Here is a 23,128-nt window from a genome sequence, read left to right on the forward strand (position 1 = left end):
AATCCACAACTCGAGGACGAATATGACAGCAACCTACCTTGGCATTGATTAGTACACAAAAGGGGGATTGGGTTGGCTCTGTAACCTCAGCTTCCGCTTACTCCGTGCTCCGTATTGTGTCCCTACATTTTGCAGCAATACAAGGAGTGTTATTCCGGTTCGTCCAGATGACGGCTACCTAGCATTTCTGCCCGGTCAGGCCGTTTGGTACCTTACATAACAACACAAGCTCCCAGCCACACGATTTTTTGGGCCACATGACCTGGCACCTACGTCGCCCCTCATTCGGTCGTAAAGGTTCCAGGGTTGCTGGCTCATAGAGGTACCTCTCTCTACCTTGCCCAGGCAACTACGGCTTACACTACCACCCCCCTCAATGCAAGCGTCTGGTCCCACCTAACAGTCGCCACCCGCCCACCTGTGACCTCACACCTGCTGTCCGCCTCTCCTCCCCTTTCATCATCACAACACACATCACCAACCCTATCGACCGCATCTCCCTATTGCACCCATCGTCAAACATCGACTCTCGACTCTCTCTAACGTTCCCTCGTTCCCTCTTTTCTTCCTATTTCTTTTCCTTGACTCCGGTACTCCAGACGCAGAGTTGCCCACCATGAAGTCCGCTCTGTTGACCGCAGCTGTGCTGCTGGGTTCGGCCGAGGCCGGAATCCACAAGCTGAAGCTCAAGAAGATCCCCCTATCCGAGCAACTCGAGAGTGTCCCTCTTCACACGCAGATGGAGCATCTTGGCCAAAAGTATATGGGCGTTCGACCTGACCATCACGCCCAGGCTGTCTTCCAAGACACGTCTGTTCACGTCGATGGCAACCATCCCGTCCCGATTACCAACTTCATGAATGCTCAGTGTAAGAAGCTTCCATCACCTTCCTGCGGCGCTCCTTTTGCTGACTCCGACTCTTTTCCTAGACTTCTCTGAGATCACCCTCGGGACACCTCCGCAGACCTTCAAGGTCGTTCTGGACACGGGCAGCTCCAACCTGTGGGTTCCGTCATCAGAATGCGGTTCTATCGCCTGCTACCTCCACGCCAAGTACGACTCGTCCGAATCTTCCAGCTTCAAGAAGAACGGCTCGTCTTTCGACATTAGGTACGGGTCTGGCAGTGTCAGTGGCTACATCTCCCAGGATGTCTTGACCATCGGCGACCTCAAGATTAAGGACCAAGACTTTGGCGAGGCAACAAGCGAGCCAGGACTTGCTTTTGCTTTCGGCCGGTTTGATGGCATTCTAGGCCTCGGCTATGACACAATCTCCGTCAACCGTGTCGTTCCGCCCTTCTACAACATGATCAACCAGAAGCTCATCGATGAGCCCGTTTTCGCCTTCTACCTTGGCGATGCTAACGAGGAAGGCGACGACTCGGAGGTCGTCTTTGGCGGTATCAACAAGGATCGCTACGAAGGCAAGATCACCACGATTCCTCTTAGGAGGAAGGCGTACTGGGAGGTTGACCTTGACTCGGTCTCTTATGGCAAGGACGTTGCCGACCTCGAGGGTACCGGTGTCATCCTCGACACTGGCACATCTTTGATTGCCCTCCCCAGCCAGCTTGCCGAGATGCTGAACGCAGAGATTGGCGCCAAGAAGGGGTTTAATGGACAATACTCAATCGAATGCAGCAAGCGGGACAGCCTCAAGGACGTCACCTTCGGCCTCAGCGGCTACAACTTCACCATTGGACCTTACGACTACATTCTCGAGGTTTCGGGGAGCTGTGTTTCATCGTTCTTCGGCATGGACTTCCCCGAACCAGTTGGTCCCCTCGCCATTCTGGGCGACTCGTTCCTCCGGAGATGGTATTCTATCTACGACCACGGCGCCGGCACTGTTGGTCTTGCCAAGGCGAAGAAATAGAAAGCCAAGTCTTGCACTTGTTTTCAGCTCGACAGCGAGAGTGAAACCGAGAAACAGGGCATATGAGGGATCAAGGAGATGGCGGGAGCCTATCCGTACTAGTTTTTCTTTTTGGAGGTAGTTTCCTTGTTGCGCCGTGGTTGAGAGGCTGTGCAGCCAGCCAGGGTGTCCCTAAGATTCGAATCCCTCCCTTCGGAGTTCCTAAGCATACAATTACGTACCCTACCTAGCCAGAGGTTTCCTTTTTGGTCTTGTACAGTACAGTACTCTCCAGTTTGTAACCACAGCATTGCCCGGCTTTTAGTTTGGCATTGAAGACCGAACAAATTAAATGCTTCCCCACCGATAAGTGCTGCCCATGGCTGCTATTAATTAGATACTTCCTGCTCTGGGTTGTACGAAACCTGGAAAGGTCGGGCCTGTCTTCAGCCTGCTGTGCTTGTCTGGGCCCGTGTGGCCCCTGTCCCGTCACGCCAGAAAGTGTAACTGAGATCACGTGCTAGGTCACTAATTGGTGGCTCCATGTCACGGCCGGAAGGGGTTTAGCGCCAAATTTAACCTTGCCTGGCTTCCCGTAGCAGAACAAGACACTTGCTGGATGAGCGACAGCCCTCTGGTTTTCCCCCTTGCACACAACCGTGTATCGAGAATATAAATCCAAAACGTCGTATGAAGACCCGAGACGAGTCAGTACTGGCCCTTGGGATTGTCTTACGAGTTCAGGCGGTGGTTTTGGATGACTTTTGCCCTGCCAACCTGCTGGTTGCCGACGACAAAGATTTTGGAGTTGCACCCAGGCGAACCTCTTGTCCATCGCGAACACGCGAAGCGCGCGACAATCCGAGCTAGGTAGGGACCGCAAACCACCAAACCACCAAACCCTCCAAACCCGATCCTCGGCAGCCACATTTGTCTTCCTGCCCACCATGGCCTCCCCTGCCGTCGCAGCTCTCCCAGTGAACGGCACCACTTCAATGCCCCGCGCCGACTCGCCCTCGTCAATCAATTCGTCAACAAAGCGAAAACGCAACGAGAGCGAAGACTCCGCGGCCGGACTCGACCGCAACCATGCGAGCGAAGAAACCACCAATAGCACCTATAGACAGCCAGATCAAAAAGCCCTTGTCCAAGATTACTTTGATATCTTAAGAACGTATGCGCGAATTTCTCATCATCCCTCGCCGTCGGTTCTGCGTTGCTATCTTCTTTTCTAAAGCAATGAGCGCGACCGAAGTGCCTATTCCATTCGCTAACCCATACTTAGATACGACACGGATATTGCCATTCTCAAACGTCCCCTGCACGAAAGCGACCCGGTCGATGAGCCTCGGGCCAAGCGACAGAAGTCCGACGAGACCGCCGTTGTCACCACGATTGAGGGCAAAGTCAAGCAGGGTGGCTACAACACTCTAGAAGACCTTGTCTTAGACATCACACAGGTGGTCAAAACTCTGCTGGCAACACCAAAATCAGCGGAATCTGGCGACGACTCTCTCGTGTCCGAAGAGATGATTGCCAAAGCCGTCAAGTTCAAGGACAAGGCCCACCAGCTGTTCAGGCGCGAACTTGCTTATCCCCAGCTCGACCCGTTCCAGCCAGACATGGCCGGGCCGAAGGATGATCAAAATGGCAAGGGGCCTGTGTCCCTCATGATCTATTCTAACACGAGCGCTGGGAGGAGGCCTCTGCTTACCAGCCTCCAACAGCGTCCTGGTCCCGAGTACGAAGGAGAAGGGACCCCGGCGACCATCTCCAATACCAACTTGCCGGACGGCGTGTACGTGGCGCAACCGGGCCCCGAGCTGTCGGCAAGTGAGAAGCCTGGCCGGTCACTCACATTGGGCGAACTCTTCCCATCTCCTCGAAACCTGCCTCCTCTTCAACCCCACAAACCCGCCAAGAGTACGATCAAGAACAACGTGCTGACGTTCTACCATCCCGAACTCACCAACCAGTCGAAATTTCGATCTGGTACATATTTCTCGCAAAATCTGTCGACGGGACAGTGGTTGGATTACAGCAACGCGACACCGTCATCGCATATCAAGACAAAGCAACGGCAAAGAGCCCAAAGTCTTGCTGGGCACAAACCTTCCTCGACCGAGCTTGAGATGTCGGAGATGGAGGCCCTGTTCCGAGGAGCTTTCTCCAGCTTCGCTCCTTGTAAGGACGACACGGCGGCCATGGTCTCGTCCGGCCAGCTAAGCCATATGTACTGGCAACAATGGGGCCGGAGGAATCTCCAGCGAATGATCGAGTCCGAGGTGCCCGGTGACGAGGATGCCGACGGCCCCGACGATCTGGCCATAGACATCGACGAAGAACTCATTCAGGAAGCCATTGACAACTGGGATGATGCCGCGGTTGACCCCAGCTTAGCGCACGTCATGGGAGAGAAGTCTGACCAGGACAAAGAAGTGGACGACCTTCTCGAAGAAGTTTCGAATCTAATTGAAACGCTTGCGTCCTACCAACGCAACAGAAACCTGACGCTGCCAACGAGCCAGGACCGGAACTCGACTGACCCCCCTAATGGCGACATGCTCCGGAACGGTTCCCTTGCTCACCAGCCCACCGAAGAAGAGATGCTGACGTATGAGGCACTAAAGTCCCAGCTTTCCCTGATCATTCAGACCTTGCCTCCATTTGCTGTGGCTCGGATCAATTCCAACAAGCTGGAAGAACTGAACATCAGCACGAAGATCCAGATTCGTACCAACGAATACAAGGGAGTGATGGAGGAGGACGAGCCAGCAGCTCGCGCCAGGCAGGCAGCGGCTCAAGCCTCGGGTTCCGGTCAGCGAGCGCCCCACCGGACGCCAAGCGTCCCTGCGGGCGTACCATACGCAAACCATCAATATGGTGGCCAGTATGGGCCGACAAGCCGCTCACCGATGCCCAACACGCCGCACTTCCCTCAGACGCCAATCCGGTCGCAACCCAACATGTACCAGAGGTCGGCGTCAACGGTGTCCATACCGCAGCCGCACCAGGCCCAAGCCCGGCCACCGCCGCAACAACAGCCATATCGGACACCCAGTGGCTATGGTGGATTGGCCCCACAACTCGCAAAATCCCAAACCCCGTACGGGCACTCCAACATGCCTCAGTATGCCGGTGGCGTATCAGGCCAGCCGCGAATGCACCCTCATCAAGGTTACCCGAACATGGGTCAGGCCGCTACGCCAAACCACCGGTACACACCGAGCTACCCGGCAGGATACCCTCAACAGCAGCAAATGCACCCACAGCCTCACGCTCAACAGAGGCAATACCCTCCTCAGTATATGAACGGTGCTGCTCAGATGCCCCAGCGGACAATGTCGCCACAAGTCCCTACTCAGGCGCATACGTACAGCCAGTCTCCAACACCTCCTCAGCAGCATCAGCAGATCAGCCGTCCTGCCTACGGAACCCCAGCCCAAGTAATCCCCCCTAATGTCCGCCACTACAACTCCGCTTCGCCGGGCATACCACAGCAAGCAGGACAACAGGCAGGACAACAGGCAGGACAACAGGCAGGACAACAGGCAGGACAACAGGCAGGACAACAGGCAGGACAGCAGGCAGGTGAACAGACAGGGCAGCAGGCGGGACAGCAGGTTGGTAATCGTTCCGTCGTTGGCATCACGGGCTACCATACAGTCATGGGTGATGCACAGCAGCAGCAGGTACTGGAGCAGGCTCGCCAGCAGGCCCAGGCACGTCATGAAGCCCAGGCGCGGACAATTGGCTACGGCACCAAAGCCCCACAGGGGGAAATCGCGGGCCTCGCAGGGATCGGTCTCACCGGCAACGTTGATTACCAGAAGCTGGCCGCCGCGCGAGCGAGGGGGGCGGTCATGGGTAACAACAGCACGTCCCCGAGTCCGAGGCCCGGGGGCATAAACGGGGCTGGTGCAGTCCCTCCTGCCACATCAGATTCGCCGGCACAAGGCAGTGATGGGAGCCCGGTTCCCGCGGGCGGGTTCAGCCATCCTTCTTGAACTGGAGAGATCATTTTAGAGACTTTGTGCTTCAATTCTACGCTTTAGGTAGCAGTCAGATTTCCGGACGCAGGCCGAGTTCGATGCTAAGCAGGTTAAGGAGGGAGGGGCCGGGGGTCAATTCAATACGCCAGTCATTCTGGGATTGCCGGGCTTGGCATTGAACCATCCGGTGTGCCGGACAGGGGCTGTATCCCGGGCAGAGAGCATGGCTGAGACGAGACAATACTGACCAGGAAGGGATTTGTCCTTGTGGGAGCCAAGGCGTGTATAATGATAAGGAGGGAAAAGTGAATCGTGGTAGATTCAGGAGTTGGTTTTTTCTTTTCTTCTGCAAGGATGTGGACGTTTAAGCGTGGGTCAGGTCAACGGGATAAGGCTCTGACCAAGCGTTCTGAGTAGTAAAGGGTTCATCTACCGTCGGGCTTTATAGATGCCCAAAACGTCGAGGTAATTCATTCATACGGAACCAAAGGATTATTCCCCCCCCCCAAGATGTTACACGAAAATAACATCGTGATCGATTACGTGCATGATCGGAGTGCAGAACACACAAAAACGAGCTGGGCAACCTGCCTTGACTTATAGAAGGGCATAGACGGGATCCAATGGTGACAGTCGTCTGGCAAACTTTGCTGAATCTCGTAGTATTGAGTAGGGTATCATCTCTCTCCCATGTACTTAGTACCTAATCTTTCATTTCCCCGGGATAGGAAAGGGAGTACACACTCGCATCATCGCCAACACCTAACCTCGCTTTGCATCACAACTGGGTCGCGGTGGCGGCTTCTTTCGCCTCATCGTTCTCCTCGTGCTTCTCCATGTACACCCTCCTCAGTTCGAACAGGACCTCGACGGCGATGAGGGCGATGATGATCCACTCGAGGCGGGTGCTGTGCTTGTCGCTCGACGTCTCCCTCAGCACGTCGACGACCTCCTGGGCGTAGTTCATCTTCTCGTTCAGCGTCTTGATGCGCACGCCGACGTCGAGGGCCCTGCCTACGCGGTCATAGTAGGTCTCTAAGCGGAGCTCGCTCTTGCTGTCCCAGAAGATGTCGGGCAGCGAGTCAGTCAGCTCATTGTAATGGTTGAGCTGGGCGCGCAGGCCGAGCAGCTCGCCCGTCTTCTGGAGGATGAACTTGCGCGACAGCGCGAGGCGGGAGCCGCGCGACAGGAGGGCGGGGATGCGCCGCGTGCTCTCAAAGTAGCGGTTGAGCGAGCTCTCAAGCACGGCCAGCTTGGTGCTGCGCGCGAGCCCCGACGAGAAGGCGATCTTGGCCAGCGTCGTGTTGAGCCGGTCGCCGTCGCGGGCCTCCTGCCGGGCCCCCAGCACCACCACGTCGCCGTTGACGGCGCTCTGGTCCCGCTCCGGGTCAACGACGTACTCGAGGTCCTCGACCTCCTTGCGGTCGACGTGCGGGTCCTCGGCCGCCGGGAGCAGGTGCTTCGTGGCCAGCGTCGTGACCACGTCCGGCGGCAGCGACCAGGTGACGACGGTGCCCGAGGGGAAGACGAAGATGTCGCCGTTGTTGGCGCCCCGCGCGTGCACCACCTCGTGCACCTCGAACCCCGTGCCGTCCGGGTCCAGCAGGAACCCGTGCACCTCGAGCGCGCTCGCCACGGCGTCCATGTCGAACGACTCGGCCACGCAGACGGCGCTGATGGTCGAGCTGCCGTCCTCGCCCATCTCGGCCGCCGCCGGGGACGCCCGCGAGGGGACGCCTTTCTGCGCAACCACGGCGACTCGCCGGAGCGAGTTCTTCAGCGGCGGCTTGCGCCGTGTCGCCGGTGGCTTCTGGGCCGCGGCAGCCCGCGCCGAAGGGCCCTTGTCTCCCGACCAGCCGTCCTCTGCGGGGGCTCTATTGCGACCCGCCGACGGTTCGCTGCTGCCGTCCTGTTGTAGTAGGACATTGGATGTGAAGAAGCTTCGTTTTCGCGGGAGATATGCCGTCGGGGTCAGGTGAAAGTGCCGTTGAGCAGGACCAGGTCTGCGTGTCCCTGTCAGGGAGCTCGGACTCGGGTGAATGGTGTGGATTGAGCGATGGATCGAGCTCGCTATTTTCTTGTGGGAAAGTCGCATGGTATATGTGCCGGCGCCATTGAAGGCTTACTGGGGCGGAGTGGGAGTGAGAGGAAGTACCAGATTCAATCGCTGACTAGGGGTCAAGTGTAGGCGGTTGTCAAGCTGCTGTCGAGACCAAAAAGAGAAAAGCTGCTATGACGCAGTAAGGGCTTCTTTACCAGGGTGCAGGCTTTGCTTATCTTATCTCTGTGCCTCGATACCTGCATACTTATGCGAACGCGGTCCACGCCATTGCGACGCGTCTTCCAAAGCAATATTTAATCCTCTTCTCAAGTCGATTGAAAACACATATTATTATATCATCTTCGGTGTATGATCGTCTTGTTACCCTACCACTGGCGATGCATTCAACGGCGAAATAGACCCATGTGTGTGGTCTGCAGAACACGACTTCTACAACAGTCCACACAAAGCACATAAAGAGCCGCCTAGCCACGGAATAGATGGAGCATCCGTAAGTGCTCCAGACTGTTTCACGAGCCAATGTCTCTGACTCATGTTATAGTCTTGAACTCGGACCGCCCACCATGAGACCAGAGCGCAAACATCCGTTGCGGACTTACTCGCGGCGCGTGCAACTAGAAACGGTGCCCGATGCGCCAACAAAGAGGCGGAAAATAGAGCAGTCTGAATCAGACGCTGTCAGGCTGCCAGCCGGATCTGATCCGCCTCGTCTTCCAGAGCTTCCTAAGCCAGAGCCAGCGAAGCGCGGGTCGATACTGTCTTTCTTCAAGCCACTCAATTCGAGCTCCAGCGCCGCGACTCCATGCACCACCTCCGACCCGACAGACCCTGTGTCTACTCCCCCCTCATCACCGCCCGTGCTTGCAAAGGCGCGAAAACGAAGGCGGCTCACCACCCGTCCGGGCCTGGAAACTAGCGATACTTCTGAAGGGCCAGGATCTGCACCTGATGATCCAGGAGGTGGAGAGGACAATCATTCAGACCGGGCCGTCCCTGCTGCATGTGGTGATGCTCGCCTCTCCCGGGGCAGCCGGACAGATCAGGCGAAGGATGGTATAGTGGAGAGGGGTCCCAATCTCGGACCCACGAAGGGAGAGCAGATCGCCCTACGGGAAACAAAACCAGGGTCTTTGAGTGCGGAAGAAGCATTGACTGATGCCAAGGACGGCTCCGGAACGACAAAACGTCGGGCTAGGTGGCGCGCAAACCAAGCCAAGGTGCAGACTACTCTAAGCCTGTCCCTCAAGGACGAACCTGGGTTTAGGATATGTAACGATTGTGGGATGTTGTATAACCCTCTAAACGAGAAGGATAGGAAGGACCATGCACGCCGGCATGCCGCATCTCTGCGGAAGAGAAATGCGGGACTACCCACTGGATACAACAATGGCATTCAGGAATAGCATTTGGGAATGATCAAGGCCATGGTTAGGCCACGATTAGGACATGATTGCATACAGGCAGATCGTGCCTTGAGAGCAGGCGATCAGGATTGCGTATCTTGGGGCGGATGATGACTTTTGTAAGCTTGGGCGTGCATTTGCTGCTCCGCTCCCCACATGAATAAGCTTTTGGTGCCAAAATATACCTACAAGTGGTTCCGTTCGGGTGCCGTCATCGGGCCCTCCTTCAGTGCTCGCAGCAGGACGTCCGTCAGATAAAGCTTATTCCCACCTTAGTATACGCGTAAATCTGAAGGCATACCTACTGCATAGTAGGCTTGCAAAATCAGGATGACGTTAACGCAACGTCATTGTCTCACCGCAGCGTTCGCGGGCAGGACATATATCCCCCTCGTATGACGTTCCTGGCGATCTCCTGGCAGATCCCGAAGGAATCCCCATGAAGTGATACCTAGGTTTCTCTCAAGCCAGAACTTTTCTGCTACTTCATTACTTCAGCTTCATCAAGATGGTCACTCAATACGGCGACGAGCATCACATCCCGGAGAAGGACAAGGTAAACAAGTATGGTACCATCCTCCTTCATAGATCATACGTGGGCTACGGCTAACAGTCTGGTATCAGACACGGTGCCTGGCTTCCTGCGGACCACCGCGTGCACCGAGAATGGCTTCGCCGAGCTGTCGAGCACACGGATAAGCATCCGGACAGGAAGCTGATCCCGGTGCTCCAGGAGTTCAAGGAGTTCATTGAGGGCAATGAGCGCATCTACATGTATTTCCGTGAGATGTGGGATGACATCCCTCGGAAGCCGCCATATAACAAGGACCCAACCGGCAAGAGCCAGATCAGGGACTACAAGCACATGCTGGCTGTTCTGAATCATGTCTTCTCCAGAGCACCCGAGTGGACCGACGCCGCCCAGAGCGTGGGTATGGTCGGCGTGCCGATGTGCGCCATCTTCGACTACGCCATGGGAACGGCGAGTGGCCATGCGGCCTTCTTGGATCCCGACGTCAACCGGATGCTGAAGAGGGTGTTGAATGAATGGGGGAAGTACCTGCAGGTCAGTGCAAGGCAGTTATTCCTAACTTGATCCATACGGGAACGCGCTGACTGGTTTCTCATGGGAAGACTCCGGAGTCCGCTGAGGTCCTAGGCGAAGAAGCCACTGGCTGGTTTGGCCCGACCGGCAAGAAAGACGTCATGGAGGTCGCCAATGCTCCTTATAAGACTTCATACAAGTTCGAGGACATGTACATCTGCGACCCGTCAAAGAAATATTATGGCTTCAAGTCGTGGGATGGTAATAGCACTCCTTCCCCCTTCCCCCCTCCCTCCCTTGCCGCCCAACAGCCCGCCCCCAACTAACCCATCACGAACGAAACCAGACTTCTTCACCCGCCGGGTCCACGACTCGGTCCGCCCTATTGCCTCGCCAGACGACGACAGCGTGGTCGCCAACGCGTGCGAGTCCAAGACGTACAACCTCGCGCGCGACGCCAAGCTGCGTGACAAGTTCTGGGTCAAGGGCCAGCCGTACTCGATCCTCGACGTGCTGGGCCACGACCCTCTGGCGCGCCACTTCGGCGGCGGCACCGTCTACCAGGCCTTCCTGTCGGCCTTATCCTACCACCGCTGGCACGCCCCCGTCTCGGGCACCGTGCGCCGCGCCTTTGTGCGCGACGGCACCTACTTCAGCGAGCCGCTCGCCGACGCCGCCGCCGGCGCGGGCATCAACGCCGACGGCATCACCACCGCCCAGGGGTACCTGACCGCGCTGGCCACGCGCGCCGTCATCTTCCTCGAGGCCGACAACCCGGCCATCGGCCTGATGGCCTTCGTCGGCGTCGGCATGGACGAGGTCAGCACCTGCGACATCACCGTCGCCGAGGGCCAGCATGTCCGCAAGGGTGACGAACTCGGCATGTTCCACTTTGGCGGCTCGTCGCACTGCCTCTTGTTCCAGAAGCGCGTCAAGATCGACGGGTTCCCGGCCCCGGGCAACCACAACAATGTCCCTGTCAGGAGCAAGCTCGCCGTGGTGACGGGTTGAAAAGGGGTCTCGCAAAGCTGGCCTGTTCGGTGGCTATTGTGCCTGCTTCTAATCTCTGTGTTATGGTCGTGGTCAATACTGTATCCCGAAAAGAAGGAGAAAATGAAATAGGTTTAAAATACGGAGGGGATAGTACTAATGTGTATCAATTTATCGTCATGACCACACGCCGTGTATTATTTAACATGTATCGTGACCTATACGTAGTCAAGGTACTAACTTAGGTCCCCAAGTTAGCATTTGGTCCTTTGCACCCAGTCCACAGGTCCTAGTCATATTTGCCAGTTACGGGGATAGTTTCCCATGTATATTTCTATTGGCTACTATAAGTGCTACCAATGTGTGTAGGTGAGGAAGCGTGGCTTGCTGGTAGAGGCTTCAAGGTTGATGGTGTTCGAGGAATGGGGCACGAAAACGCGAACACAAATAAGTAAGTGCTAGAAGGTCAAGCTAATCACAAGAAATGGCGGAGAACGGACAGTAGACCCCGGGTCTAGATAGTGATAATCCTGGACAGAGCGAGTATGCAGAACAGCGTCGCCTTGTCTATCCTACAAAACGAAAAGCCTCGCTAGTATTGAAGCAATGGCTGACGTATACAGAGACATCAGAAATATATGCAAGTGATACAGAGTTGCACCAGTGGTGGTGCCAGCGACAGCTTCTCGCTCCTCCACCCTCCATCGAGTGACAAGCCACTCAGTCGGATTATTTAAAAAAGTATTAAGCATTAACTGTGTTATCGACATAGATGGCTATGTATAAAGCCCTGATCCCACACCAAAATGCTGGAAGTCTTATCTATACTGGTACAGGGAACCACCGTGCCATTTTCTAAGGCCCTTCGTCAACGCCAGGTGCGGAAAACACCACACCTTCAAGTCCAAAACCAGCTGCCAAGGCAGCTATAATCGCCAAGTGGTTCGCTTTCACGCCACGGGCGGCAATGTTAGTTTCTTGCTGTTTGCCTTTCGCGTTATCACCTTGGTGATGGCATGGCGGATGGTCACGCCGGCCTTTTCGATGTCCTTCTTGGACAAGCCGGATGTGACGCAGACTTTCAATGCCGGCTGGATCACCCACGAGCCGTCTTTCGGACCAATGCTCTCTGCGATCGGCGACCGCTTTAGACGGGTGATCATGACACCGTTTGCGAGGGCCTGGCCGCCTCTGTTAGTACCCAATCATAGCCCGAACACGGCGACACAAAGGAGGATGAAGGGCTCAAAACATACCTCGTCCACGGACTCCTGCAACAGTCGTTCCTGGTCCTCGATGCTGAGCCTCCGACTCCTCACAATTTCGGGCTTCAGGACCAAGATTATGATGGGATTCTCAGGCGCGCTTGTGCACATGACCCAATCGCTTCGCGGATCCAGCTGCGCCTTCATCGACTTGATGTTCTCGCGGCACTGGAGCAACATCTCGGGGTTCGATTGCAGAAGATTCAGCGTCTCGCTGGCGACGACGGCCATCATAGCTGGCAGAGCGGCGGAGAAGGTGTACGAGGCAGCCATGAGGCGCTGGTGCTCGACCACGTCAGTAGCGCCGGCACAGAACCCGCCTCCAGCACACAGCGGGCCGGCCAGTGAGCCGATAATCATATCAACCTGCGACGCATCGACGTTCTGAGCCTCGGTAAGACCACGACCGGTCCGCCCGAGCACGCCAAAGGACCACGTCTCATCCAGCATCATCCGGAACTTGTATTTCTCCTTGAGTTCGATCTGCGCACCATCGTCAGCAAAGAGACACACACAGAGACACACACTCCCGAGACGGAATGTACAGTGCTTTCTTTAGCTTTCTGTACTCACCAGCTTCGGAAGATCGATGGAGTCGCCGGTCGTCTCGAACAGAGCCTCGGTCACGATGAACCTCCGGGTCAGCTTCTTCCTGCCCTGCTCACGGACCACCCTCTGCATTATGCGCTCTAGGTCCTCCATATCGCCATGATCATACCACTTGATGTTGCTGCGCGACCCCTCCAGCCCCTTGCGGATCGAGTAGTTGACGGCCTTGTCTGCCACGATGATGTCGCCTCTCTTGCAGAAGGCCGGGATGACGCTCGAGATGGTGGAGAATGCCTGCGCGTAGACGATGCAGGCCTCAGTCCCAAGGTACGATGCGATGTCTGCCTCGGTCTTCATGTGGACGTCTTGTGTGCCGTAGAACTGCGGCGGCCCGCAGGGCCCGACGCCGTAAGTCCGCAGGGTTTGGATAGCCTTTTTCTTGATCTCGTCGTTCGCGTTGAAGTTGTAGAAATTGTACGACGCAAGGTTTGTGACGGTTCTGCCGTTCACTAGTTTCGTCTTGGGTCCGGTTGGTCTGCACACATTGGAACAGGACAAGTTAGGCCTTGGAAGGTGGCGACAGAGCGACTGGGACTGGCCGCTCTAGTAATAGAGGATGCACTTACCCGGCGATAACAGGCAGTCTCTCGGCCTCTAGCTCCTCCATCGCCGTCTGGGGCGCGACCAAGGGCTCGGGAACCCACTCGTCGACCAGTTCGTCGATTTCCTAGAGAGTCCCGCGTTAGCGCACAGAACCTCATCAGAGGCAGGGTGTGAAGCTCACATCTTCGCGCAGTTTGATGAAGTTTTGTTTCGAGGTGGAGTACGACGGCGAGAGCAGGTATCGAATGAAGAAGATGACAAGCACCAACTCGATGGCCGAGCGGACAGGGTCATTCTGATAGCTGGATCGCACGTAGCGGATAAGGACCGCGGAGCCAGGTACTTTCTGGAAGATATACGAGGCCTCGTCCAACCATAGCGCTAGCTGGCTTTGCAGCTCGTGAAGATCCATTTTCGCAGCTTGCTTGGCTCTGGAAGGAGGTCGTTGTCAAGCTGTGTAAAATGTGCCACCGGATGCCGGGAGGGAATAGGTGACGCGAAATTGTAAGCACCAACCTTTTCCGTTCAGGGGAAGACCGGGTATTTCGAACCTTATTATTACATAATCCAGGACGGCTTTATGCATGTATGTAATCCGCACGGATATGCAGAATTAGTGTCCCGTCCAAAATATGCAAGATAATCACGTTCAGTGCAGCTCAACTGTACAATGAAGGTCAGTCCAGTCTTTGTATTCATGCCCTGCACTGTACAATCAATCTAATTTCTCTTGTTTTTTATATATATATAATTCCGCCATTATTGCCCAACAGCGGTTCTACTCTGTCCCTATTTGAAGTGGGAGGGGCGATGCAAATGTGCTCGTTAAGAGAGATACATATATACCTTGACATCCAGGCCATCCATCTTCGCAGGAGTCGAGCGTTTGACAAGACTACTTATAGTTATTATTGCCTCTCCAATCGCACGACTAAGCTGAAGGGGGGCGACTAAGGAAATCCTAACGACGAGTCTAAAAAGCCAATGACCACGCCTACCGCCCGGATGTATGTAGTAGTATGAAAAAGAAAAGACAACACAGAGCGCCCCAGACACGTAATACTCATGAGGCTTCTCCATGGCATGACCGGAAGCGGCGAATCCCTTGTGGCCTTTGAGAGGCTCTGTTCACATGATGGGGAATCGATTATTATACAAGCAATGTCTCCGTTTGCCTCTAGAAAAGGCGGAGTCGATCGTTGTCTGAAGATGACTTCGTCTTCCGTGCAGAGTCCGCCGTCGCTGTCATCGTCTTCAGGCCGGCGCCCGTATAGCCGTCAGCACGAACACCCGTCTCTTCCGTGCCTATCGTGTCATCATTGTCCTGACCCGTGGGCTGGACGAGGCTGGTGGAGCTCAGGCTGTCGGTGATACTAGCAGGAATATGCTTGCCGGCAACGATCGGTCCGACAATCAACCCCACAAATACAACCAACATGACGAAGTAAAGGATGGCATAGCGGAAGACTCGTCTCCGCCTTAGCTTCGACTGCTTCATTGAGTAGATTGGCGGTCGGATTTGGCGGCTACAAGGACGAGGCATGTTAGCGGGGGGGGAATCAAGACACGAAAAGAGAGTCTGTCGACGAGACGTACCTAGGTCGGAGCCAGAAGAGTATCATGGAATGCAGCTTGTCAACCTGAGGGATGACAATGACCGGCAGCATGATGAACAGGAGAACGTGTCCGAGAATAAAGTCGGCCGCGAACATGCTCAGTTCAGTGATCTTGCAGAGGTATTCTCGAGCAGGCTGCGAGACGGAATGCCAGCCCATGGAATACCACTTGCCGGTCCAGAAGGCGATATTGGACTGATCCGTCTTGAACTCCCTCGTGAGACTGAGCGAGATGATCAGCTTGAAGACGAATCGCTGGATAGCAACTACCGCAATCATGCCCAGGAAAGTCTTTGTGAAATTGAACCCCTCGAGGAAGAACAGGACTTCGAAGAAAACCAGGAGCATGACCACGGCAATGCCGTGGGCAATGGCGGCGAGGACGCTGCCGAATTTCTTGCAGCACATGCTGAGGAGCGGGCCCATGCAGCAAGCCATGCCGAAGAACGCTGCCAGAACACCGGCGTTGACGGCAATGGGCCCGAAGGCTATAATGCCGATTCTCAGAAGCGATGCAGTAGGCTTAGCATCGGGGTCGTTGTGATTATTGGGGCCGTCAACGCCAGTCTGCGCATTGATGAACAGATAAGGGATCAGGGTCAGGGCGACAAGCAGCAGCGGTGTGATGATCTCCCCCCACACGATGTTGGTGATGGCAGCGCGTGGCACATCGGCAGAGAGCTTGCTGGACGGGTCTCCTAGAGCCTTGCGCTTGTAGCCGGTGATCCGTGTCCGAGACAGGCGACAGAAGGCGATCCACGACGAGGCATGCGACCGCGAATTGCCACGGGACAGCCACCGCAGGAAGTCGCGGTAGTCGATGAAGAAATCATTCCAGGCAAACTGATGAGGGTTGAAGAAGAAGGGCGAGATGACGAGGGCGAGGAGGGAGATGTAGAAGTACGTCAGCGAGGCCTGCCAGACAGTCAAGGTGGCAAAGAGCAACATCATGAGCAGGCGAGCTCCAAAGTAGATGGACGGCCCAGCAAAGCGCGAGTACAAGACGCCGAAGGGGATGCGAGCCGTGGCGAAGCCACGACCGGTGCCGATGTACCTGGCTCCGCCAAACGAGAGATCCTGCTGCACCGAGTTGGCGTAGATCTGGCACACGAAGACCTCAAAGAATGGCGAGAGGGAGAAGAACTGCTTCAGGAATCGAGTGGCGGCGCGGAACAAGCCACGCTCGGTCAGTTCCTGGACGATGAGAGGTACGTAGGACAGGAAGAAGACGAAGAAGATGGACAGGACGCATCGATAGACCCAATCCATTATCGAATCAGTGTTCTGGCAGCCGGTCGGGTACAAGGGGTCGGTGATGGGAACATTGCGGTTGTAGTCGCAGGGGATCGTCTCGTGCCGCAGGGCTCCCAGGTTGATCAGGGTGATCATGAACAGCTGCACCGAAAGCATGATGAACATGTTGTTCAGGTGGAAGCCAGGGTGGGCATAGTAGAACGACAGGAATCGATCCAGTGGCAACTGGGTCCCGAGGTAGTAGTATTCTCTGGAAAGCATCTGTTCGCCCATGCCGGTGCCGATCTTGGTGGTGAAGTTGAGAATGGAGCCAAAGCCGAGATCACGACCCTTGCCACACTGGTAGTACTCGCAATGCTTGATGCGGCCGCCACGTAGGACGGCGGTCATGCCGGCGTAGATGTCTTCGTTCAGATGCAAGCCCTTCTGCGCCTTCGAGACACCACCGCGAGTGGTCATGAAGATGCCGTTGAGGAAATCGGGATGGCCATAGTGCAGCTTGCCGCCAATCTGGGCGAGAGTCCTGGCGAAGAGGGTGCCGAAAGTCTGTTCCTTACCAGCAGCAACATCACCGAGGATACCAATATTCTCCGAGAAGATGTATTCGCGAGCGCCGAGAATGGCCACAGGGGCCTTGACCGCGTTCTTCACGCCGGGCGTGTAGGGAGAGGCGGTTTCTGCCTTCATCTCCTCGAATTCGGCAAGCACGCTGCGGATCTTGAGACACTCCTCGAGATAGTTGTCCTGGTTGGCATCGATGAGCTGGATGTATTCGCCACGATAGAAGATGAGCGCGTGGTTCTGGTTATCCGACTTGCCGTCGCCGAGGACTGGGTTGCCAGAGAGCTGGACGCGGAATTTGGGCCGCCTCATGCCGTTCTCCATGATTTCCGAGTGGCCGTCAATCAGTGCCGAGTACAGGCGGGGTTCCTCACCCTCGACCAGGGGCGGCTCCTCGTCAAGATAGGCGATTTGCAGGTCCGGGTACGCCCTGAGCAAGAATTCGGCGTTCTCCATCTCCTCTTTCTTGAACTTGGCATAGCGCTGCATCGAGACGACGAGCTTGAACTTGCGGCGGGCCATGCGCTCCAGCTCACGCTCCAGCTTGTCTGAGTTGCCGCCAAACATCTGCACGACTTCGGGGTTCTCCACGCGGTAGAGTAGCTTGATGGCACGGCTGTAGTTCATGAAACCGGAGACGGTGCGGTAGAGGGTCTGGGAACGCAGCGAGGCCCAGATACGGGTACGGAGAGTGTATTCGGGAGCAGACGACTTGAAGCCAATGCAGTAGAAGGGGAGATCGTCGATCTTGCTCTTCGCCGTGTCCTTCTCGTTCTTCTCATCGCCATTGAACTGAGACGTCTCGTCGGCCAGGATTTTGGTGTCCTTGACGAAGCAGTCCCACTCATGGGGGTGCAGCTGCTTCAGATATTCCAGAAGAGTAACACGGGAGTACGGCTCGTCCTCGCGGATGATTTCGCGCAGCGATAGGAGGATCTTCTCGCTGTAGTGAGGAATCATGACTGTGAAGGTGGGCATGTTGTCCACCGGTAGGGGCTCTGGGATCGGGGTGGACAGCGACTGTGCGAAGAACGATATTCTGCGCTCGGCTTCGCTATGGGACGGGAAGAACTCGGTCTTGAACGAGTGGTCCTCCTGGGACACGAAGAAGGTCGGCGCGCGAAGAGTGCGCTTACCCTCCTGCTCGGATGGGACCTGGTGATACAGAAGCTTCTGGACGTGGTCGATGGCCAGGAGATGCTCGCGGTACATGGAGATGACGATGGCATTCCAGATCTGGGAGATCAGGACCTTGGGTTTGTACTTAATCTCCATGTCCGTCGTGGCCAAGATTTTGGAGTAGATGCGCTTGGGCAGACGCGAGAAGATGTTCCTCCACGGCGTCCAAATGGACGAACCAAGGTAGAAGGACCGGGCGATCGAGAAGACCGTGTTGGTCAGAACATACCAGAGGTAAGTATCGAGGAAGAAGAAGATCATGTCGGTGAAGGTCATCAGTCCAAGAAGAATCTGAGGATGATATTTGCATAGATATTGCTTCACGATCGTATCGCCTAGGCAGCTGTCGGTTTTCATCATGGCGAGATACCTGATCGGGTCACGGAAAGACAGAGTCAGGTAGACGTAGGATTCTCCGAACTTGGCACCAAACACGGTGATCCAGAGGCCGTAGGACATCATCATGTCATTACCTCGGAGACGAGGGTAGCTTGCCGTGAAGGTCTGACTGGCAACATATCTCCGCGAGTTCTTGGTGAGATAGCTGCCGAACAGACCACCCAGGGGCATGACGGAGAAAAAGACGAAGGTGACGAGGGCAATGAAGAACTGCACGATGCCGAGAATTTTGGCGACCTGGCTCCTCTGCTTTGCCTCGAATGCCTCGTCATCCTTCTCCGGCATGAAGACGTAAACGCCCGGGCCGACGTTGATGATGAAGATGACGATCAAGAAGAGCAGACGTTTTGTCAGGTGCTGAGCGCCCGCCCACTTACGGGGAACATAGGCCCATTCAGCCACCGTGGCGAGGACCTGGATGAGGGCGGCAATGCCTCCACCGAAACCGACGATGGACCATTGGGCGGATGCGGGAGGCGACTGGTTGACCTGCTGCTCGTAGTTCTTCACGAGTAAGCTGGGCGCGTTGTGAGCGGTGTAGAACCAGAACATGGTCAAGTGGATGATCCAGATTCTGTTGAAGTTGACAAGGAGATGGAACCAGGAGCGGGTTTCCTTGTACGTCTTGAAGAAGCACTTCTTCCAGTTGACGTCCTGGAGCTTCAGGTAGCGCTCAGCGGGTGGAATCTCAACGAGCTTGGTCTTATCCTGGAGAACGATGCGCTCGATACCCTCGGGATACCAGAACAACTGGTTGCAGTCATCATAACCAATGATCTGGTTGTGATCCCTCTCACGCCGGACATAGACGCCGTCAAGAATCTCGTAACCCTGGTCCCTGATGTACTGGTAGAGGGGAGTGATGACGTTGTTGAGGAAGGTAAACTCGTCGACTGGTTCCACCATGTTCTGGCAGGTGGGAGAGTTGAGGAAGTCGTCGGCGCACTTGAAGATGAAGCACAAGCACTCGGGCATGAAGCGAACTTGATTCGCCTCACCCCAGCAGAGCAGGTAAAGGGCGATCTGCCGTATACGGTCATGCTGGGACATGCGGTTCATACGCGTCTTCCAGCGGAACTCGGCAGCTTCCAGAGAGTCGTCGCCCTCAAGATCCTCCAACGCCTGCTCGTCATTCGCGTTCTCCTTCTTCTTGTTCTTCTTGTTCTTCCGGCTCCGACGCAAGCCCTTGCCCTTCATGTTGGCGAAACCAACGGCATCATCGAGGTCGAGATGGGCGGCAAAGTACCATTTCCGGTAGTTTGCGTTGTCTCCACCAATGTAATCGGCATGGATCGAGAGCAGTGCCTGATTGGGAGTCATGCGCGAGGCTCTCGAGTCGAGTAGAGTCATGAGGTGGTCGTACATGTTCCGCATGCTGTCTCTCTGGAAACCAAATTTGGCCGTCAGGTCAAGGAATATGTCCTCTACTTCCTCCTTGGACAAGGGGATCTGAGCATCAGAAGTCCAAGCCGGGTAGGGTTCACGCGAGCGCTGACCAGCAGGCAGGACGTTCCCGTAATCCATACCATAGTTTGGGGTGGAGGCGCCGGAAGAGCGATTGCCGCCGTATGAAATCTGAGATGACGGTGGTCGGTAGCCTCTTCCACCGGGCTGTCCATCGTTGTAGCTGTTGTAACGCTCGTCACCCCGGCCGTAATAGTCCATATCGGCAGCTCGAGCCATGTCCGACCTCATGGTGAAGTCGCTGAACGTCTCCGAGTCTTCTTCTGAACCCCCACGTCGGGCTCGGTTATTGCCCTGGTCGTAGCCTTGGTCGTAATAACCGTTGTCATAGTAGCCATCCTGGTACTGGTCGTGGTTGTCATAGTACCCGCCATCTTGGTGATTTGGGTCATTAGGGTCGGCATTGTAGTAGCCACTGCGTGACAAGATTCTAGGTTAGCGACCGATGCTGGCACAACAATGGATTTGAGATTGAAAACGTACGACTCATCGTAGTATCCATCGCCTCCGGGCTGAGCACCGTGGGCACCATGACCACCGTGGGCGGCCTGGGCGCCGTGGGCGGCCTGGGCGCCGTGGGCACCTGGGGCACCGTAGCCGTTCGAGTCGTAGTACTGCTGCTGGTCATCCTGGTAATAGGAATCCGTGTTCCCCTGATGATGGCCGTAGCCATCATCGTAATCGTGGTGACCGGGATATCCGGACATTTTCAAGACGGATATCTGGGTGAGAAAGTGTCAGGTCTTGGGAGCCGAAGGTTTCCATATTTGCGCGTCAAGACTAGGTATTCGTCGTGGTCAGGTACTTACCGAATTATAGGCTCATGAAGAAGGCTGTGGGCACAGGAACACGATGCTGAGACAGAGGTACCGGAAGAAATAGACGATTGCAAGGGACGGCACTTTGTTTGTCGGTGGCCGGCCACAAGAGAGAAAGAAAAGGTAGACTGATGTTTTGTTGCTGATGAACGAGTGAATTGTTGTGGTTCCGCGCGGGGAGTCAAACGACGTAAGCGATTGGCACTGCTGCAGCGCAGGGTGGTGGAGGTTGGCGTCAAGGTTGCCTTGTCCGGGGGTTGGGGGAGGAAAGAGGGTCGGAAACTCTGCCCAACTCTTTCAATAACTCGTAGCTGCAAGTCGAACAGCACACTAGATCCTATGCTTGCGGTTCGAAATCGTGGTCGGGTATTGCTGAAATGCTGAACGATTGACAGCGAGTTGCCTCAGGTTAGCTTGTCGTGACAAGCCGTCGTCCTTTCTCCGGATCGAATTCGTTCCAGTCGAGAAGGAAGGGGATCACCGGTCAGGCAATGCTATTGGTAGGCCTTGCATTCACCACTCAAACCCCGTCAGAAAGCAAAGACACCACGGGGATTCAGTCGGTCGGCGAGGTAAACGAGAGAAGATGAAGGCAGGAAGAAAAGCGAGCGGGGAGGGAAAGGACGAGAGGGATGAAAATGCAGAAACGCAGAAACCGGCGTGTGTCTGGGTGGTCTGGGTCTGGGTGGTCTGGATTGGGATTGACTGGGGCGGAGTGAAAAGGAGAAGGGGGAGTCTCAAGCAGGGACACGCCAGTACGCCAGTACCTCCGTACCTGAGCCCGGCCAGGAGCCAGTGCCTGAGCTAGGAAGGCCAAGTCAAGAAACACTGGCTGGTTGGTTGGTCATCCACTGTGTGGAACATAATTTCCCTACACTGTCTTCACTCTCTTCCAGAACGCCACGTCGCGGTTCTGCACAGCGAACAGTCGGGCTGGGAAGGGAGGGTGGAGACCCGCATTCACTGGGCCTGGAAGCAAGGTCATCGCCGGGACAGGGATAATAAGTCCAGGATCTGCCAAGTTTGGCTCGATCCACATCATGTCACCAGTGTATCCCGAGGATGCAGGCACGGGGTACATACAGGAGACTTTATCCCACCTCGAGTCAACAACGACGCTAGAGCAGCTGTTTGTCCAATGGCTCTGCGATGAGAGTGGTCCACCTTCCCAGTGCCAGTAGCCTCAGCACCGACAGTTGGTCCATCAGCTGAAATTACAGTGCGTCAGGTAGGGCAGTTTCGCCACACGCCGTACCCGCTTCTGCTGGGACTCGCAATGAGGCAGAGTATCTCCAAGGTACCTGCTATTTGCGGAACCATCGATCATCGCTGCTTGGTGCTTGTTCCCGAATTACAATGGCGGTTTCGACTCCATGACGACGTGCGCACAGGAAAACCTGGCAATCCAAGGAAATTTTCGTCGCAATGACTACATGCGTGCATACCCTGATATCCCGGGCCCTATGCGTACATACTAGTCGATTCAGCCTGTCTTCCCGACTTCGACTGTGTGGGCGCCGGGACGATGGGATCTGGCATGCCAGGCGTCGTTGCCCACATACGAGAAAAAAAACCATCGTATCCACCACTAGCTAATTGCGGCGGATCATCCCATCACGAACTTTTGGCAATAAACGATTCCTCGAATCCTTCAGGTATCCTCCCATATAAGGTAACATGGATCGCTACAAAATCATTACAAATCGGGAGGCATTTTATACATTTGGATTTGGGCTTTTAAGAAACCCGGAAGCGGCCTTGGCTTGAGAGGTCCTGCCTCTTTCCCACCGAACACAGTGCACACTGTACTCGACCACATTGTCTCCGGCCCTCCACACGTCTTGGGCCTTGTTTTCCTCCTTTTTTTCTGGAGACGACCGAAGTCCTGCAATTCCAAGTTCTTATTAATGTTCCCCGTCCCTTCTCCCCAGAAGTTGAGAGACGAGACTTGTTACAGGCGACGCAGTACAACACTTGTTGGTTGCCACTTCATACATGCATACGAAGGATTAATTAGCTAGTTGCCGTGTCGCAACACAACCGGCCGCTGGCAAATTCTGCCGATATAGTCT

The 23,128-nt window shown here is 55.5% G+C and overlaps 7 protein-coding genes across 7 annotated transcripts; 4 read left to right on the forward strand and 3 right to left on the reverse strand.

Moving 5' to 3' along the window:
* Positions 1 to 409: 409 nt before the first annotated feature.
* Positions 410 to 2,315, forward strand: QBC33DRAFT_537884 (eukaryotic aspartyl protease). The gene is made up of 2 exons (XM_060427829.1): positions 410 to 869; positions 931 to 2,315. The coding sequence occupies exons 1-2, from the start codon at positions 617 to 619 to the stop codon at positions 1,875 to 1,877; spliced, it is 1,200 nt and encodes a 399-aa protein (XP_060283495.1). The 5' UTR covers positions 410 to 616; the 3' UTR covers positions 1,878 to 2,315.
* Positions 2,309 to 6,245, forward strand: QBC33DRAFT_63421 (uncharacterized protein). The gene is made up of 2 exons (XM_060432945.1): positions 2,309 to 3,030; positions 3,142 to 6,245. Exons 1-2 carry the CDS (start codon positions 2,804 to 2,806, stop codon positions 5,861 to 5,863), a joined length of 2,949 nt encoding a protein of 982 aa, XP_060283496.1. The 5' UTR covers positions 2,309 to 2,803; the 3' UTR covers positions 5,864 to 6,245.
* On the reverse strand, positions 6,187 to 8,313 carry QBC33DRAFT_64491 (uncharacterized protein). Its single transcript, XM_060432947.1, has 3 exons — positions 6,593 to 8,313; positions 6,440 to 6,529; positions 6,187 to 6,194 (listed from the first exon to the last, which is right to left on the reverse strand). Exon 1 carries the CDS (start codon positions 7,941 to 7,943, stop codon positions 6,627 to 6,629), a length of 1,317 nt encoding a protein of 438 aa, XP_060283497.1. The 5' UTR covers positions 7,944 to 8,313; the 3' UTR covers positions 6,187 to 6,194; positions 6,440 to 6,529; positions 6,593 to 6,626.
* QBC33DRAFT_537889 (uncharacterized protein) lies at positions 8,093 to 9,516 on the forward strand. Its single transcript, XM_060427830.1, has one exon. It carries the CDS (start codon positions 8,474 to 8,476, stop codon positions 9,311 to 9,313), a length of 840 nt encoding a protein of 279 aa, XP_060283498.1. The 5' UTR covers positions 8,093 to 8,473; the 3' UTR covers positions 9,314 to 9,516.
* QBC33DRAFT_63424 (Phophatidylserine decarboxylase-domain-containing protein) lies at positions 9,483 to 11,864 on the forward strand. The gene is made up of 4 exons (XM_060432946.1): positions 9,483 to 9,877; positions 9,938 to 10,379; positions 10,448 to 10,619; positions 10,705 to 11,864. The coding sequence occupies exons 1-4, from the start codon at positions 9,822 to 9,824 to the stop codon at positions 11,367 to 11,369; spliced, it is 1,335 nt and encodes a 444-aa protein (XP_060283499.1). The 5' UTR covers positions 9,483 to 9,821; the 3' UTR covers positions 11,370 to 11,864.
* Positions 11,813 to 14,435, reverse strand: QBC33DRAFT_537896 (putative serine palmitoyltransferase). The gene is made up of 5 exons (XM_060427831.1): positions 13,947 to 14,435; positions 13,789 to 13,889; positions 13,187 to 13,697; positions 12,605 to 13,096; positions 11,813 to 12,529 (listed from the first exon to the last, which is right to left on the reverse strand). The coding sequence occupies exons 1-5, from the start codon at positions 14,175 to 14,177 to the stop codon at positions 12,299 to 12,301; spliced, it is 1,566 nt and encodes a 521-aa protein (XP_060283500.1). The 5' UTR covers positions 14,178 to 14,435; the 3' UTR covers positions 11,813 to 12,298.
* A 507-nt stretch (positions 14,436 to 14,942) lies between these two features.
* QBC33DRAFT_451403 (putative beta-glucan synthase) lies at positions 14,943 to 20,945 on the reverse strand (the record flags this gene model as incomplete). The annotated part of the gene is made up of 3 exons (XM_060424605.1): positions 14,943 to 15,291; positions 15,362 to 20,653; positions 20,722 to 20,945. 3 exons carry the CDS (start codon positions 20,943 to 20,945, stop codon positions 14,943 to 14,945), a joined length of 5,865 nt encoding a protein of 1,954 aa, XP_060283501.1.
* Positions 20,946 to 23,128: the final 2,183 nt, after the last annotated feature.

This window comes from Phialemonium atrogriseum (assembly GCF_030411735.1).
Source record: "Phialemonium atrogriseum strain 8032-3 unplaced genomic scaffold QBC33scaffold_12, whole genome shotgun sequence".
Classification (NCBI taxonomy): domain Eukaryota; kingdom Fungi; phylum Ascomycota; class Sordariomycetes; order Cephalothecales; family Cephalothecaceae; genus Phialemonium; species Phialemonium atrogriseum.

What these genes read in the sequence shown, in the direction of transcription:
- QBC33DRAFT_537884 (XM_060427829.1), top strand. Translation starts at nt 617, where the DNA reads ATGAAGTCCGCTCTGTTGACCGCAGCTGTGCTGCTGGGTTCGGCCGAG. An exon ending in CAACTTCATGAATGCTCAGT is followed by an intron (nt 870 to 930) that starts GTAAGAAGCTTC and finishes CTCTTTTCCTAG; the next exon opens with ACTTCTCTGAGATCACCCTC.
- QBC33DRAFT_63421 (XM_060432945.1), top strand. Translation starts at nt 2,804, where the DNA reads ATGGCCTCCCCTGCCGTCGCAGCTCTCCCAGTGAACGGCACCACTTCA. An exon ending in TACTTTGATATCTTAAGAAC is followed by an intron (nt 3,031 to 3,141) that starts GTATGCGCGAAT and finishes ACCCATACTTAG; the next exon opens with ATACGACACGGATATTGCCA.
- QBC33DRAFT_64491 (XM_060432947.1), bottom strand. Translation starts at nt 7,943, where the DNA reads ATGCGACTTTCCCACAAGAAAATAGCGAGCTCGATCCATCGCTCAATC.
- QBC33DRAFT_537889 (XM_060427830.1), top strand. Translation starts at nt 8,474, where the DNA reads ATGAGACCAGAGCGCAAACATCCGTTGCGGACTTACTCGCGGCGCGTG.
- QBC33DRAFT_63424 (XM_060432946.1), top strand. Translation starts at nt 9,822, where the DNA reads ATGGTCACTCAATACGGCGACGAGCATCACATCCCGGAGAAGGACAAG. An exon ending in GAGAAGGACAAGGTAAACAA is followed by an intron (nt 9,878 to 9,937) that starts GTATGGTACCAT and finishes GTCTGGTATCAG; the next exon opens with ACACGGTGCCTGGCTTCCTG. An exon ending in AATGGGGGAAGTACCTGCAG is followed by an intron (nt 10,380 to 10,447) that starts GTCAGTGCAAGG and finishes TCTCATGGGAAG; the next exon opens with ACTCCGGAGTCCGCTGAGGT.
- QBC33DRAFT_537896 (XM_060427831.1), bottom strand. Translation starts at nt 14,177, where the DNA reads ATGGATCTTCACGAGCTGCAAAGCCAGCTAGCGCTATGGTTGGACGAG. An exon ending in TCATCAAACTGCGCGAAGAT is followed by an intron (nt 13,890 to 13,946) that starts GTGAGCTTCACA and finishes GGGACTCTCTAG; the next exon opens with GAAATCGACGAACTGGTCGA. An exon ending in CCATCGATCTTCCGAAGCTG is followed by an intron (nt 13,097 to 13,186) that starts GTGAGTACAGAA and finishes GATGGTGCGCAG; the next exon opens with ATCGAACTCAAGGAGAAATA.